This window comes from Sus scrofa, chromosome 6 (assembly GCF_054392235.1).
Source record: "Sus scrofa isolate SSC_HxYL_T2T_F1_AM1 chromosome 6, Sscrofa_HxYL_maternal_Yorkshire_Landrace_v2.0, whole genome shotgun sequence".
In the NCBI taxonomy this organism is placed as follows: domain Eukaryota; kingdom Metazoa; phylum Chordata; class Mammalia; order Artiodactyla; family Suidae; genus Sus; species Sus scrofa.
This window is the reverse complement of record NC_139388.1, coordinates 68,383,868-68,398,714: the sequence shown is the minus strand read 5'-3', so window position 1 is coordinate 68,398,714 and position 14,847 is coordinate 68,383,868. Positions and strand designations below refer to the sequence as shown.

The 14,847-nt window shown below is 58.4% G+C and overlaps 1 protein-coding gene across 10 annotated transcripts in view; it reads left to right on the top strand.

Annotated features, from left to right (window-relative positions):
* GNB1 (G protein subunit beta 1) overlaps window positions 1-12,866 on the top strand; it is an 85,429-nt gene extending 72,563 nt beyond the window's left edge. For 6 of the 10 annotated variants that reach the window (XM_021097490.1, XM_084962591.1, XM_021097492.2 and 3 more), the window contains 6 exons: window positions 225-387; window positions 7,051-7,117; window positions 8,781-8,982; window positions 9,622-9,838; window positions 10,833-10,948; window positions 11,153-12,866. In XM_021097490.1, the coding sequence (XP_020953149.1) occupies window positions 225-387; window positions 7,051-7,117; window positions 8,781-8,982; window positions 9,622-9,838; window positions 10,833-10,939 (756 nt within the window). In that variant the 3' untranslated portion in view covers window positions 10,940-10,948; window positions 11,153-12,866. Of the gene's footprint in view, window positions 1-224; window positions 388-7,050; window positions 7,118-8,780; window positions 8,983-9,621; window positions 9,839-10,832; window positions 10,949-11,149 lie in introns of all 10 variants that reach the window. The other 4 variants (XM_021097495.2, XM_084962595.1, XM_084962596.1 and 1 more) reach the window with 1 other exon arrangement.
* Window positions 12,867-14,847: the final 1,981 nt, after the last annotated feature.

The window sequence follows — 14,847 nt, the reverse complement described above, 5'->3', positions numbered from 1 at the left end:
AACGGTAGACGGAAGTGGTGCTCACTGCATTTCTGCTTCAGTTACTACGTTATCTGACTGGCCACACGTATAAATTAGTCTCAGAATAATTTTGGCCAGTTTTGCTGGGTCACCTGCTATGCGATGACAGTTGAAGACCAGCAGCAGAGTCCTAGTGTCAGCTGTGAATGACTGGGGGTGTGTGACCTTGCGCGTGCCCGCATCGTGTGTCTTCTGTCATCTAGGTCCACGCCATCCCTCTGCGCTCCTCGTGGGTCATGACGTGCGCGTATGCGCCTTCTGGGAACTACGTGGCCTGCGGTGGCCTGGATAACATCTGCTCCATTTACAATCTGAAAACTCGCGAAGGGAACGTGCGTGTGAGTCGGGAGCTGGCCGGACACACAGGTGCGTGTGCTCGTCCCCGGCCTCCAGGCTGTGGACACGGGGTGCGCGGGCATGGTCAGGCGCCTCGGGCACTCGCCTCTTCTCGCCAAGCGTTCAGTGAGATTGGTCCCAGTAACAGCCAGAAACAGTGTGAAAGAGGGAGTCCAAGGCAGGCCTCGGTGCACCTTGACCTGTGAGAAGCCTTTGAATTGAAGTGGCCGTAGCATGTGCTTTCCAAGGATCCCGGGGACTTAGGGCACCCTCGGGCGCTGGGAGCCCCGTGTCTCCCTGCTCACAAAGTGTAGTTCCCTCTGTCCTCTCGTCCTAAACCGGCTCGCATCTTGAGTCCCGTTCCACGAGAATTTCCTAACCTAAACACACGTGTACACACATGCACACATCTATCCACAAACATCCTTACTGATTTTTTTTTTTGGTCTTTTTGCCTTTTCTAGGGCCGCTCCCGCGGCATATGGAGGTTCCCAGGCTAGGGGTCGAATCGGAGCTGTAGCCGCTGGCCTTCACCAGAGCCTCAGCAGTGCAGGATCCGAGCCGCATCTGTGACCTACACCACGGCTCATGGCAGTACCGGATCCTTAACCCACTGAGCAAGGCCAGGGACCGAACCCGAAACCTCATGGTTCCTAGTCGGATTTGTTAACCACTGCACCACGACGGGAACTCGTGGTCTTTTTTTTGAAGGGCCACACCCTCAGCATATGGAGGTTCCCAGGCTAGGGGTCTCCGCCACAGCTACAGCCACAGCCATGCAGGATCCCAGCCACATCTGCGACCTACCTCACAGCTCACGGCAGTGGGGACGGGGATCTCACTGAGCGGGGACAGGGATGGAACCTGCGTCCTCATGGAGACCAGTCGGGTTCTTCCTGCTGAGCCGCGACGGAGCCTCCGTCCTTGTGATCATGTGAGACCTCCTCCCCCCAAGGACTCGGGAGAGAGCCCGGGACTGACGCCTGTGGACAGCGTCAGCTCGGCCCGGGGCTGTCATTCCACCGGGCGTCCCTGTTTAGTTACTGTCAGTCACAAAAGATGTAGGCTTTCTGAAAAAAGCAGGTCTCTGATACTTTGCTTCTGTGGCTGTGCTCTCAGTTCAGATTATTACCCCTGCTGGGCTCCTGCGCGCCGCACGCTCCCGAGGGTCATCTCGTTAGCAGTGCTTTTGGCCCCGACAGGTGGTCTCTTCAGCTCGTCTTCACCAGTGAAAGAGTCTGCCCTGGAGGTCCTGCTGCGGTGCGGCGGGATCGCTGGGACGCGGCCTTGACCACTGGCCAGCGTGGCTGCAGCTGCAGCTGCAGTGTGGGTCACGGCTGTGGCTCGGATCTGATCCCTGGCCCAGGAACTCCACGTGCTGCAAGTGTGGCCAAAAAAAGGAGGGGAAGAAAAGTCTAGGCGTTCCCGTCGCAGCTCAACGGTAACAAACCTGAGTAGTGTCCATGAGGACGTGAGTTCAGTCCCTGGCCTCGCTCAGACGGTTAAGGATCTGGCATTGCCGGGAGCTGTGGTGCAGCTCACAGATGCAGCTTGGATCCCTCGTTGCTGTGGCTCTGGTGTAGGCTGGCAGCTACAGGGCCAATTCAACCCCCAGCCCGGGAACCTCCGTATGCTGCAGGTGTGGCCCCTAAAAAAAAAATCTGTCCTTTGTCCTTTTAAAGGTAGACTGTATTTCATGACTTCTGTCTCACATTATTTCCTGCCTTCTGCTTACTCTACGGTCACTTCTTTGTAATTTTCTAGGTTTTTAGAAGGCCTTGGGCCGTCCTTCTTTTTCAGATGCATGTGCTCAAAGCTATAAATTGTCCTCCAAGTGTGGCTTTAGCCATGTTATTATCACTCAGTGTGAAACATTCCTAATCCCTTTTGGTCATTTAAGTGTTGCTTAATTTTCAGGTAGCTGAAGTTTTCATAGGTAACTTGCTACTGATTTCTAACTAAGTGCCTCCTGTTTGGAGCACGTGTCTTTAACCTACCTGGGGACTTCCTTTCGGGGGAGCAAGTGGTCCGACAGCCACAGGCCGCATGCAGGAGCCAGGCTGCCGGGCAGGTTCTCAGCGTGGTCGTCAGGATTTGCCGCTGGGGTCTTCTCTGGCTTCGTTTTATTTCTGTCAGTTGCTAAGGCGGGGCGGTTAAGGTCCCTGAGGATATGGCGTTCTCCCTTTCTCCCTCAGTTCTGGGAATCCGTGCCTCGTGTGTTTTGAGCTCTGTGAGTGCACGCGTGTGTGCGCGTTGGCTGTCGTGTCTTCCGGAGGCGCTGACCCTTTCTCCGCAGTGTGGAACCTCTGCTGGAAGCTGGCTTTACCTGATGTTCTTGTGGCCGCTGCAGCCTTCTTATGCTTAGTGCCTGCACAGTTTCCTCTTTCCCGTCTGTTTCCTTTCAGCTTAACTGTAGTTAGAAGTAGCGTCCCTTAGAGACAGCATACAGTTGGCTCCTGCTGTTTATCCATTCTCAGTGCCTCTGCCCTGCAAGTGTGTGGGTTCGTTTCTGCTCCCCACCGTGTGGGGACAGTGGGTTTAGCTCCCTCACCTGTGACGTGCTCTCCTTTCCTGCCGCCTCTCGGGTTGCCTGATGGTGTCGAAATTTAGTTTTCTCTCTTGGATTGTTTGGGTTACCTTCTGGCAGTGGTTTTTCGTGGCTTATGTGGGGATTGCCCTGTACATCCGTACCCTTCTCACGGTGCACTTGGAGGTAACATAGTATCTATTTACATAAGATGCAACCCCTGTGCTGCCGTAAATGCCCATTTTCTGCCCTTCCTCATTCTTGACGAGGTTTTCATAGCTCTTGCATCTATGTGTGTTTAAAGCTCTCACAACATACTGTTATTTTCTGAAAGCGTCTCAGCTCCTGAAGAAATGTGCCCAGGCTTTTGCACTTCCTCGGACCTCGAGCACTCCTCGTGTGCACCCTTCTCCTCCCGAAGGCACGAGCTTTCCTTTGGGGGCCCCCAGTCCTCATCGTGGCTGCACATCTGCTTGCAGTGGGCCCTCTGTCCCCTTTATCTGGAAACGTCGATTCTTCTTCTTCCTTTTTTTTTTGTCTTTTCCAGGGCCGCTCCCGTGGCCAGGCTAGGGGTGGAATCGGAGCTGTAGCCACCGGCAACGCAGGATCCGAGCGCATCTGCAACCTACAGCACAGCTCACGGCAACGCCGGATCCTTAACCCACTGAATGAGGCCAGGGATTGAACCCGCAACCTCATGGTTCCTAGTCGGATTCGTTAACCACTGTGCCACGACGGGAACTCCAACATCTAGGACTTTGGAATGGGAATCCCGGACTTGGTGAGCCGGGTGCCGGGCAGGCTCCTGAAGAAGCGGCGCTTTGTCCCGCCAGGCGGCAGCCAGGCCAGTGGCCCTGCTGTCTTGACCGAGTGCTTTAGACAGATATGTGGGCAGTCAGCTGTGTGGTTTTTAGGGCCTCCTGTGGCTTTTGCCTTTCGAGGTTTCTTCTTTCACTTTCTCGCTGTGCTTGCCCAGAGGCCTCTTTCCTGGCTCTTCAAGAAGCTGGGGCCACAGGCCTGACTTGTGAGTGTGGCCCTGTGGTGGCCGGTTGCCACAGGTGGGCCCTGCCCCAGAAAAAGACCCCCCCAGTGCCTTTCTTGGCTTCCGCGTACAGGCTTCTTTCAGGCTGTCTGCTTCCAGCGCTTTGGCACTTGGCCTCCCGTTGGTGCCCAGCTCGTGGTTGTTGCTGTGAGAAGGTTGCTTCCCGGGGCAGGACGTGCTGCCCCCTGTGGGAACCCAGCCAGGAGCCGACCTCATGACCCCGGGGGCTTCAGGAACCACCGAATGTAGCATCAGCGAATTATTTACCACCAGAGACTGTGTATGGGCTTCCTTTTTTTTTTTTTTTTTTTTTTTTTTTTTGTCTTTCTGCCTTTTCTAGGGCCCCTTCCGCAGCATATGAAAGTTCCCAGGCTAGGGGTCTAATTGGAGCTGTGGCCGCCGGCTTACACCACAGCCCTAGCAACGAGGGATCCGAGCCGCATTTGCAACCCAAACCACAGCTCACGGCAACGCCCGATCCTTAACCCACTGAGTGAAGCCAGGGACCGAACCCGCAACCTTATAGTTCCTAGTTGGATCCGTTAACCGCTGAGCCACGACGGGAACTCTTGGGCTTCCATTTTTAATTGAAATTTTTAAAATTTTACTTCCTTCACATATCAGGAGATTTAACTTCTTGGGAGTTGAGAGGTGGTGTTTTTGTTAAACATGTGGCCTAGCAGAACTATTTGTGCCTTTCTTTGGATATGGCACGTGATTTTTAGCTTCAGGTCAGCAAGAGGTCAAATATGATCTGCTCGCAGTAGCCTCACGATAGTTAGGAATAAAGGCGTGAACGCGGAGTGGGTCCCACAGACCTGAGGAGCCGCCGTCTGCCGCTTGTCGCAGGCCTCACAGGCGTCGCCGTGAGCTGTGGTGTGGGTCGCAGACACGGCTCAGGTCTGGCGTTGCTGTGACTATGGTGTAGGCAGGTGGCTGCAGCTCTGATTGGACCCCTAGCCTGGGAACCTCCACATGCCGCGGGTGTGGCCCCAGTAAGAAGAATAAAAAAGTAGTGTAGGAGTTCCCGACGTGGCGCAGTGGTTAACGAATCTGACTAGGAACCATGAGGTTGCGGGTTCGGTCCCTGCCCTTGCTCAGTGGGTTAACGATCCAGCATTGCCATGAGCTGTGGTGTAGGTTGCTGACGCGGCTCAGATCCTGCGTTGCTGTGGCTCTGGCGTAGGCAAGGGGCTACAGCTCCAATTCGACCCCTAACCTGGGAACCTCCATATGCCGTGGGAGCAGCCCAAAGAAATAGCAAAAAAAAAAAAAGTAGTGTAGTGTTTGGGGAGTTCCTGTGGCGGCACAGCGGAAGTGAGTCCGACTAGTATCCGTGGGGATGCGATTTCCATCCCTGGCCTCACCCAGGGGGTTAAGGATCTGGCGTCGCCGTGAGCTGTGGCGTAGGTCGCAGGCGTGGCTCAGATCTGGCGTTGCTGCAGCAGCTATGGCTCTGGTTGAACCCCTGGCCTGGGAACCTCCATATGCCTCAGGCGCGGCCCTAAAAAAAAAGTAGTGTTTGGATACAGTTGCCCCCTCAACCGTCAGGGATTTGACCGGATCGACGCACTTCCGTGTGGATTTTTGTCAATAAATGTAATAGTCCAGGAACCGTGCTTGTGGGGCATCAGCACCTCTGCCCACCCCCAGCATTGCTGGTTTTGAATGCGCCTGGCTCGGGTTCCCGGGAGGCAGCCTTGAGCAAGGCTGAGAGCCGGCGCATGGGGCACAGGCTCGCCCACATGTCCCTTGAGTCCTGTGGCCTCGACATGGCCTCCGGGAAGCGCTTGGCCCCATGTCCTCTTCTAGGCACGAGTGGGTGTTTAGAAACAGTCATCTCTCCGTGTTTTCTGTGGGAGACACAGTGGAGTGACAAGCGTGACAGATGCCTTTTTCTCCTGTGTCCTTACGTTTTCCACGTCAGCACCCTTTCCCGGGTGTCCTCTGTGTGTGCGTTTTATTTGGATTCACACAGTGTCGCACGCGGCTCAGGTGTGGCCTGGAAAGAGAGGTTTCTGAGCAGACCTGGCAGGTGTGCCTTTCCCTGGCAGGAGCCCGGCCAGCAGAGGTCAGGGGCTGCTTTGCCACTGTCACCCACCTCCTGGGGACAAGTTTGCTTGCCTTGCATTTGGAGCTGTCAGGGTCCCTCAGACTGGGGCAGAAGCTGCCGGCTGATTAAGTAGCAGTCACGTGTAGGCAGTGCAGAGTGTGGCCCTTCCTGATTCCAGAGGCTGACCAGGCTGGGCATCCTGTCCTCAGGGCCTCCCTCGTGCTCAGTGGGCTGGGTGGGGGCGCTCAGGCCACCAGCCTATGTCCTCGCTGACTCCTTCGCCACAGTGCTGCCCATGGAAAACAACCCAGCGGGTCTCTGGCTCTGGCCGTGCCTTCCCGGAGGTTGAGGCCCCTGCAGCCCCGTCTCTGTGCCTCCCGGACGCAGACGGGCTTGCTCCCCATTCTCACCCTCCCCCATTGGAGGGGTCCAGGAGGCGGAGATGCCCCTTTCACCCACATGTCCAAGGGCTCAGAGTGCTGCCCCATGGAGGCGCGAGGGTGGAGGACAGGAGGGCGGGGCTTCCTGCCCGCACCTGTGCGCTGCGCTGTGCAGTGCTGTGCCAGGGCTGTGCTCACGGCCTCCCCCTCTGGCTGGAGGTCCAGTCCTCAGATGGGGGTGCACCTGCTTCTCCAGGCTCTGACTCTTACCTCGCGTTGTGTGTTGACTCTGCTCCTCTGTTACTCTTCTCTGTGCAGGGCCAGGGCCAGGCAGCGGCTGACCAGGCATTTGTCATCCGCTGGCCGTGAGGCTTCTAGCACATGCACTCTACCAACTTATTTCCTTTTTTCTTTTTATTTTTCAGGGGCGCACCCGTAGCATATGGAGGTTCACTGGCTAGGGGTCGAATCAGAGCTACAGCTGTCGGCCTACACCACAGCCACAGCCACATGGAATCCGAGCCGCTTCTGTGACCTACACCACAGCTCACAGCACCACTGGATCCTTAACGCACTGAGCGAGGCCAGGGATTAAATCTGTGTCTTCACGGATCCTAGTCGGGTTCCTTACCCCTGAGCCACAAGCGTCGCGGGCTGGCAAGCTGGGCCGTCACGTGGATCTCTTTTCCAGGTTACCTGTCCTGTTGCCGTTTCCTGGATGACAATCAGATCGTCACCAGCTCTGGAGACACCACCTGGTGAGTACATGGGCACCTTCCCTGCCTCCCCCGTAGCTCCAGGAGACTCAGACACGGGTGGCAGTGAATGTCGGGTGAGTTTCTGATGCTCTGTGTAGATCCTCAAGCTCGAAGGTCCGTTCTCAAGAGCAGAGGACTGATTTGTGGTGGATGTGGCGCCGTGAGCTTTGTTTCCTCCCGCATGTTTTACTGTGGAGGCAAAACGCTCAGGAGCCCACCTGGAGTGGGGGTGCTGTCCTCCTCGCTGGGGACTCAGCGCACAGCTTAAAAATAACAGGTGTGGAATGCCTGGCATGGTGCAGTGGTTGGCGAACCCGACTAGGAACCATGGGGTTGCAGGTTCCATCTCTGGCCTCGCTCAGTGGGTGAAGGATCTGGCGTTGCCGTGAGCTGTGGTGTAGGGCAAAGATGCAGCTTGGATCCCACTTTTCTGTGGCTGTAGTGTAGGCCGGCAGCTGGGGCTCCGATTCGATCCCCAGCCTGGGAACCTCCATGTGCCATGCGTGCGGCCCTAAAAAGACCAAAAAAATAGGAACAGGTGTCACAATTTCTAGTGAATTCTATCAGACTTCTTACGTTTTAGTGTTTCACCTTTGTTGATAAAAGACCACTAAATAAACTCAGTACTGGAGTTCCCTTGTGTCACAGCAGGTTAAGGATCTGGTAGTGTCACTGCAGTGGCTCGGGTCACTGCTGTGGCATGTGTTGGATCCCTGGTCCAGGAACCTCTAACACGCCAAGGGCGTGGCCAAAAATAAATAAATTCAGTACTGTTTTCACTTGTGGCACCACAGTATCTCATTTTAAATGATCATATGGTTGAGCCACTTTAGGCTTACTGTCCTTGTGGGGTTTTCTGGTCTTGAGGCCTGATGTGGTGGCCAGGAGCCAGGAGGCCACATGGGGAGGGACAGTCCCCAGCCCAGGCCCTGTCGCCCTTCTCCAGGTGGTCCTGTCTTGTAAGGTGTCCTCTCTCTGTGTGTGTGCTTCAGTTCACAGAAGATTTATAATCTACCTGGACTGTCAGTTGGGGAAGGATTTCTTTATTAGCAGATATTTCTAAAAGCCTTTTCCTTCATGAGTGATGGTTTCCAGGCCCTGGGGAGAGGACCCTGGCACCTTACATCTGGATTGCCAGGCTGCGGCTCGCGTTCTGCCTCTGCTCCCGGCAGTGCCGCTCTTTGCAAGTCGAAGCGCAGTGTCAGCGCACCGCCCCCCGCTGCTGCCTCCTGTCACCTCTCACGCCCCAGTGGCTGCACATGCTGAGGCCACAGGCTACCAGCCTTGCTCTGAACTCTTGTTTACTGGGCACGTCTGCATGTCCTAGCCTGTGGGACCCAGAGGGCACAGAGCTGGCAGCAGCACACAGAACCCGTTTTCTGCCCAGCCTGGGGCGCTAGCTCCTCGCGGCCCCTTGCCAGCCCCTCCTTTGTTGGTGGTGCAGCGGGCGTAGACCTCACCGCGACGGTAAAGCTGTGGCTATGCCCTGGTTGGTGCTATGTGTGCTTGCGTTGCAATAACCCTGCCAAACAAAGTCCAGTTACCGAATGTCCCTCTCCCTGAAGGAAATTGCAGAGGCCGGCTGGGGTCCTGGGAGTTGGAGGGCAGTGTGCGGGCGGCCGGGGTGAGGAAGTGGGGTGACTGCTGTCATTGCTATCCCCAGCGCTCTGTGGGATATCGAGACTGGCCAGCAGACGACCACGTTCACTGGACACACCGGGGATGTCATGAGCCTTTCTCTCGCTCCGGACACCAGGCTGTTTGTCTCTGGTGCTTGTGACGCTTCAGCCAAACTCTGGGACGTGCGAGAAGGAATGTGCCGGCAGACCTTCACCGGCCACGAGTCCGACATCAACGCCATCTGCGTGAGTCCGGGTCCGCGGTGAAGGCTGGGGCCCCCGCCAGCCCGTAGCAAGTTCAAGGGCTCCTTGTGAGCCGCAGGACACGCCGCCAGACTGTCAGGTGCTTCTGGGGTTAGAGGGGCTCCTTTTCTCAGCAAACACATCTACTTTCCAAAAACTCCCTGTGGCCAACTTAGACGTGACCGGATCTGTCCTGCCACGCTGTGCCCGTGCACGGACGGCTCCCCTCCCCGGCCTGGACAGTGCGTCTGCTGCGCGGCCTCTCCTGGCCTTGAGGGGAGCCAGGCCTGTGGGCACAGCGCTGTCAGCAGCCCTCGCTGTGTGGTGGCGGTTGGGGCGTCGCCGTCAAAGGAGCCTCCCTCCTGGCCCCTGACCGAGGGGCCTGGTGGTCGGCCTTCCTTCCTGAGGTCAGCCAGCCAGCCTGTGGTGCCCGCGGAGGCCCGGCCTCGGGGACAAGTGCAGTCTTCCTGTGCCCTCGGAGAAAACGAGGGGTGGTGGACGGTGGGCTTGGGGAGGAAGGCACACCTGCCCACCGCTCTGTGCAGGTCCCTGCCCTGGGCCTGCCTGCCCGCGGGACCCAGCCCTGCCTCCAGGCTCGCCTGGCGTGCGCATGCCCACTTTCCGTGTGTGCGTTCTCCGCAGTTCTTTCCCAACGGCAACGCCTTTGCCACTGGCTCGGACGACGCCACCTGCAGGCTGTTCGACCTCCGCGCGGATCAGGAGCTCATGACCTACTCCCACGACAACATCATCTGCGGGATCACCTCCGTCTCCTTCTCCAAGAGCGGGCGCCTCCTCCTCGCTGGGTACGACGACTTCAACTGCAACGTCTGGGACGCCCTCAAGGCCGACAGGGCAGGTAGGTGGCTGCCGGGGCCTCCCCGGCCTCCGGGGCACTCAGGCGGGGTCTCCCAGAGGCACAGGATCTCCTGACACGTGGCCAGCAGAGGGGTGGTGGCAGGGCCAGCCTTGCTCCCTCCTTCCCGTCGTTCGTGTTGGGGCACGAATCCAGGCAGGCATCCCCCGCCGTGCCCGCCAAAGCAGAGCCCAGTAGAGGCAGGCGGGGGGCCGTTGACGCGTGTATTCGGGGGCAGGTTGTGCGGAAGGTGGTCCCAGGGCTGAGGAGGGACCCTGGGGCCAGAAGTTGAACGGCGGCTCTTAGCCGGCAGTGCTTGCAAGGGTGGAGGGCCAGAGCGGGGCTCCCGCCTGTGGCTGCCCCTCTGTGTCGAGCCCCCACCGGTCCCCCAGCCCCTGCACCAACACTGGTGAGCGTGCAAGGTGGGCAGGGCCCCCTGAGGTTCCAGGCCTCAGATTCCCCCTGCCCAGGTGATTACCCACCAGGCTGCCGCGCGCAACTGCGGACCCGTCTCACGTTGGGGTTGCCGCGGGCATCACTCTGGCCTGATGCTCCCCCGAGATGGGGTGGTGTGGATTTTTTCTCTTGTGCTTCTGCTGTTTTTATTGAAGCTGTTGACTGCTGTGAGTGCTCAGGAGTCCGCGCAGGAGGCCCTGGGCTCTGGGACTGTCTGTGCCTTTCAGTCGTGTGGTCACACACACACTCCCAGCCGCTCTGCCCTGTCTCCCTTCTGTCTGAGGGCTTCCCCGGCCCTGGGCGCGTCCCCGTCCCCCCGTCCCCCCCCCCCGTTCCCCCCCCCGCCCCCGTGCGAGAGGAGCACAGCGGCCTCGCTGGCCTTGGCGGGAGTTGCAGGAGGCACCCCGTCCCTCCCCACCCGCCTCACCAGGCTTTCTCCGTCCTCATGTCCTTGCCCGGCCACTGCGCACTGCAGACTGGCCCCGGGGGCTCTGGGGCTGCCACCCCGGGCCCTCGGGCGACTGCTAGGGTTTGCTCTCAGGTGTCTTGGCTGGGCATGACAACCGCGTCAGCTGCCTGGGGGTGACGGACGATGGGATGGCCGTGGCGACGGGATCCTGGGACAGCTTCCTTAAGATCTGGAACTAACGCCAGCAGGTACCGCGCGGCCAGGCGCCCTCTGCATGCGGCTCTGTGTTTCTCGTGAGCCGGTGCAGTCGGGGTTCAGGGTTCCTCGATGAGCTCTGATGCGGGGGTTTTGGAATCCGATGCGGGGTGAGGGCAGCATTCGGAGCCGTGGTGAGGACGGAGCTGCACGTGGGGGTCTGTTTCTTTTCACATCTCTAACTCTGTTTAAAGCAGCAGGTGGACGCCGCGGGGACTGGGAGGCCCTTCCAGCCTGGGAGCGTCACGGTGATAGCATTTCCCACCCACCCACTAACGCGGACGCCCTGCACCCCCTCCGGACTTCCAAAGGGCAAGATCTTCTCCCTTCACTATTGCCGAAACCAAGAGCACAATTCCCACTGAGAGCAGAGCCTCCGTGCTGTAAACTAAGCAAATCGTGTGCATTCCTGCGGGACCACTGTTCTTGTTTCTTCCTGTTCCTTTGTGTTTTTTTTTGTCCTGAATGAATTGAAAAGGAAATACAATAATAAAAACATTAACCAGAAGGTAAACTTGAGTGTAATTGTGAGACAGACACACCTTTTCACTCATTTCTTTGGAGTCAAGATGAGTGACCCTGTTTTGTGATGTTTAGGCAGAACCGGCTGGGGCCGCATCTTGTAATGGACTCTGAACTGCAGATGGTGTTTGTAACAGGATTTTGCAAACCTTCGCATTTCTTTCTTAACATATATTCCTTTCTGTTCCGTAGTTAAACAGAGAAAGAGGGTCTAGCGCAGCCTCTCTGCCATTGTTAACGATGTACATTTAGTCCCTAGATTTTTTACTTGGCGTCTAGTGTCACGTGATGATTGCGCACGAACACGGCCGAGGAGGAGGAGGAGGAGGAGGATGCTGAGAAGCCGAGGCTCTCACGCTCTGCGGACGCCCGTCAGGCACCTCTTCGTCCCGCCCGGCCGGCCCGGCCCTCTCTGCCCTCTAGCTCAGCTTTTAGTCTCACCTGGGGTCTCCTGGCGACAGTGGGGGCATCGAACAGGAGCGCATCATGACCCCGAGTCCCACCGCAGCCGTCAGGAGTCTGTTTGCCAGAGAGGTGCCCGTCTGTGCTTGGATAGTCGGTCCGTTATCTGTGTATGAAGCAGTGTACAAATTAATGTTTTGAAAATAATGATCTCAAACTTTCTAAGTTAAATTTTAAAAAAGTTGATTGTTTGCCATATTGGGTGGGTTTACTCTTAGAATCGCATGCTGTAGAAATGCTCAAAAGTGCATACAGGACTCAGTCCTTAGATGTTCCTTTTCTTTTAAGAAATAACCTCTTGAAAATTGTAACCGTTGCAGCTCTGTCCACTTAGCGCTGCTCCTCTGTGCACACGCATCGCATCGGAAGCCGCGCAGTTAGCGGTTCCACACGCTCAAGCAGCGGGATAAGTCACTGTTTTCTTTCTTTCTTTAAAAATCAAGTCCTGTTCCAAGCGATTGCTGTCGGATTGGGGCGGGGAGTGCGGGGATCGAGACCTCAGCCTCACGCTGTGAGTTCTGCACGGCCTGGCCCTCCCTGGGAACCAGCCTCTGGCATCTGAGGCCAACCCTTTCTAACAAGCGGACCTCCCTGGTTTGGGGTCGGGCCCAGGATTGAGCAGCAGCGTCTGGACAGCGGCCGGCCTCCCCCTGCACCCAAGCGCTCCCGCAGCAGCAGCAGCAGCTTCTCCATCCTGTGTTTGCAACATCCTGTGCAAACTGCTGGCGCGGTTGGCCTGGGCCTGCAGCGGGTGGGACGCGCCCCTCCCCTGTCGGCGCCTCCTCCGTAGAGCTCTCTGCACCCTGCCCTTCTCCTTTTGTATTTAATTTTTAAGTCCGTGTACTGCCAGGAAGCTGGATGCGAGATAGATCCTATATCCAACTGTACTGTTATTTAAGATGTAATAAAGCAGTTTGACATGAGGGACTTTGCTGTGGCTGCTCGTTTGTGGGGCCGCTTCAGTTCCTGGAGGTTGTCGCCCTCCCCCGGTGGCCCCGTCCAATCGCGCGGCAGTGCCTCGGCCAGCCCTCCTCTCATCCCGCCTCCCTGGCCGTGCCCAGGGCAGTGGAGTCTCCCCCGTGTCCCACCTACCTTCCCCTCCCTGAGCCTGCGCCCCCACTGGTGGTGTGTCCTTCCTCTTCCGCCCTGAGACGCTGTGGCCGTTCCTCCAGGGACAGGCATCCCACCCTGTGCCAGGGCCACGTCTTGGTCTCCAGAGAAGAACTGTACAGCCTTGTAAGAGGAAGAGCATCTGCCAGCACGCGTGAGAAACAGAAACTTCAGTGTGTGTGACGAGGGCCCTGTGCCCCCTCTTCGTGACCCCAGGGAGTGGGGGAAGCGAGGGTCCTCCTGGCTCTGTCCGCAGGGGAGGGCCGGCGGGGTCAGCACGTCTGCAGGGGTCTCCTGGGTGCTCCTGCCAGGACTCACAGCCTGAACAGTGGGCTCGCCTGGCTTCAGCCTCTTCCCCCACTTGCCTCTGGAACCATCCCGTTCCTTGCAAGTTTTGGCACTGCCAGCTGTCTTACAAAATGCCAGAGGCCGTGCAAGGTGCTCCCTGGGCCGGAGCCTTGGTCCTTGGGAGGGAGGGTCTCCTGGGGTTGGGAAGCAAGCAGTTATCCTGCCGCTGGCCGCCCACGGCAGAGCCCAGGCTGCACAGCCTCGGCAAGGGCTGGCTACCCTCGAGTGGCCCCTGTTCGCTTTGGTGCCCCAGCCTGACACCCTGCATGTCCCCTGCTCCCCGAGCCTGGGACAGGAAGGCTCTGGGGCCTCAAGGCTGCTGCCCACTTTCTCATGAGCATCACAGAAAGCAGGCATGGTTGTGGGGCACCTGGAGGCCGGCCAGCCAGTGGCGCCAGGTAGCAGGACCCTCCAGCGGCGGCCTCCACGGCCTGGACACGCCTGGCAAGGGGCCCCTCCTAGGTCCCCTCCGCTCCCTCCTCCAGCACGGCCTCTAGCCTCTGCTGCCTCCCGAGTCCCCCACTGGCCCCGGTGGGCACAGCTGTTGCAGATGTGATGTTCACGCAGCACCCTGAGCCCTCGGCAGCTGGACAAGAACCAGGGCCCAGCAGTGACCTCTGGGAGCTCGGACCTGGCGCCTGCACTGGCTCTGACACCAGTCCCACCACCACGCCCAGCACCCAGCGTTCAGTTCCTCACCACGTCCACCTCACCCAGGCTCCCGAGACGCCTGGCCAGTCAGAGGAAGCACACAGCGGGCTCCTCGCCCCCCACACTGCTCCCGCCACTCTTGCTACCAGACCTCTTGGCCCCACCACCCAGCCCTGGCTCCCCCACCGTTCCCCACTCCTGGGTCCAGCCCAGTCCTGCCCCTTCATCCCTGCTATGTGATCTCCAGCAAGTTACTTGGCTGCTCTGTGCCTTGGGCTCTCTGTGTGAAAATTTCGACAGCAAAAGCGCCTGCGCCCAGAGGCCTTGTTAAGAGTTCAGCGAGTGGCACATACTGGAGCAGGGGCTGCTCGTTGGCTTCACCACCAAAGACCCCCACCCACCCCAGGCCTGTGCCGCCTCCTGGGTCCCATGCCCAGGTCCCCTCCACCAGCACTCTTCCCGGCTCTCGTGCCCCTCCCCCCTACCTGGGGACAACTAGCGGCCACATCAAGTACTGTGTGCCTGGCACTTAGCGGGCTGGCAGGAAGAGGGGCTGCCCCCTCCCCACCCCAAAGCCAGCCCAACCAGGAGCGCTGGCCCCAGGGGAGAGCTAGGTAAGGCCGGACAGAAGGGACCAGGCTCGTCTAAGACATGCTGGCTGCAGGCCAGAAGCTGGGTGATGGAGGCAGTGGCCTCTGGACAGCCCGCGTCACTCACCTCCCCAGGGAGCCTCGGTGCCTCCCGGCCAGGCCTGTCACCCAGGCTCCTAGCCGCTTCCCCGTCTGGGTTCTGGGCAGCC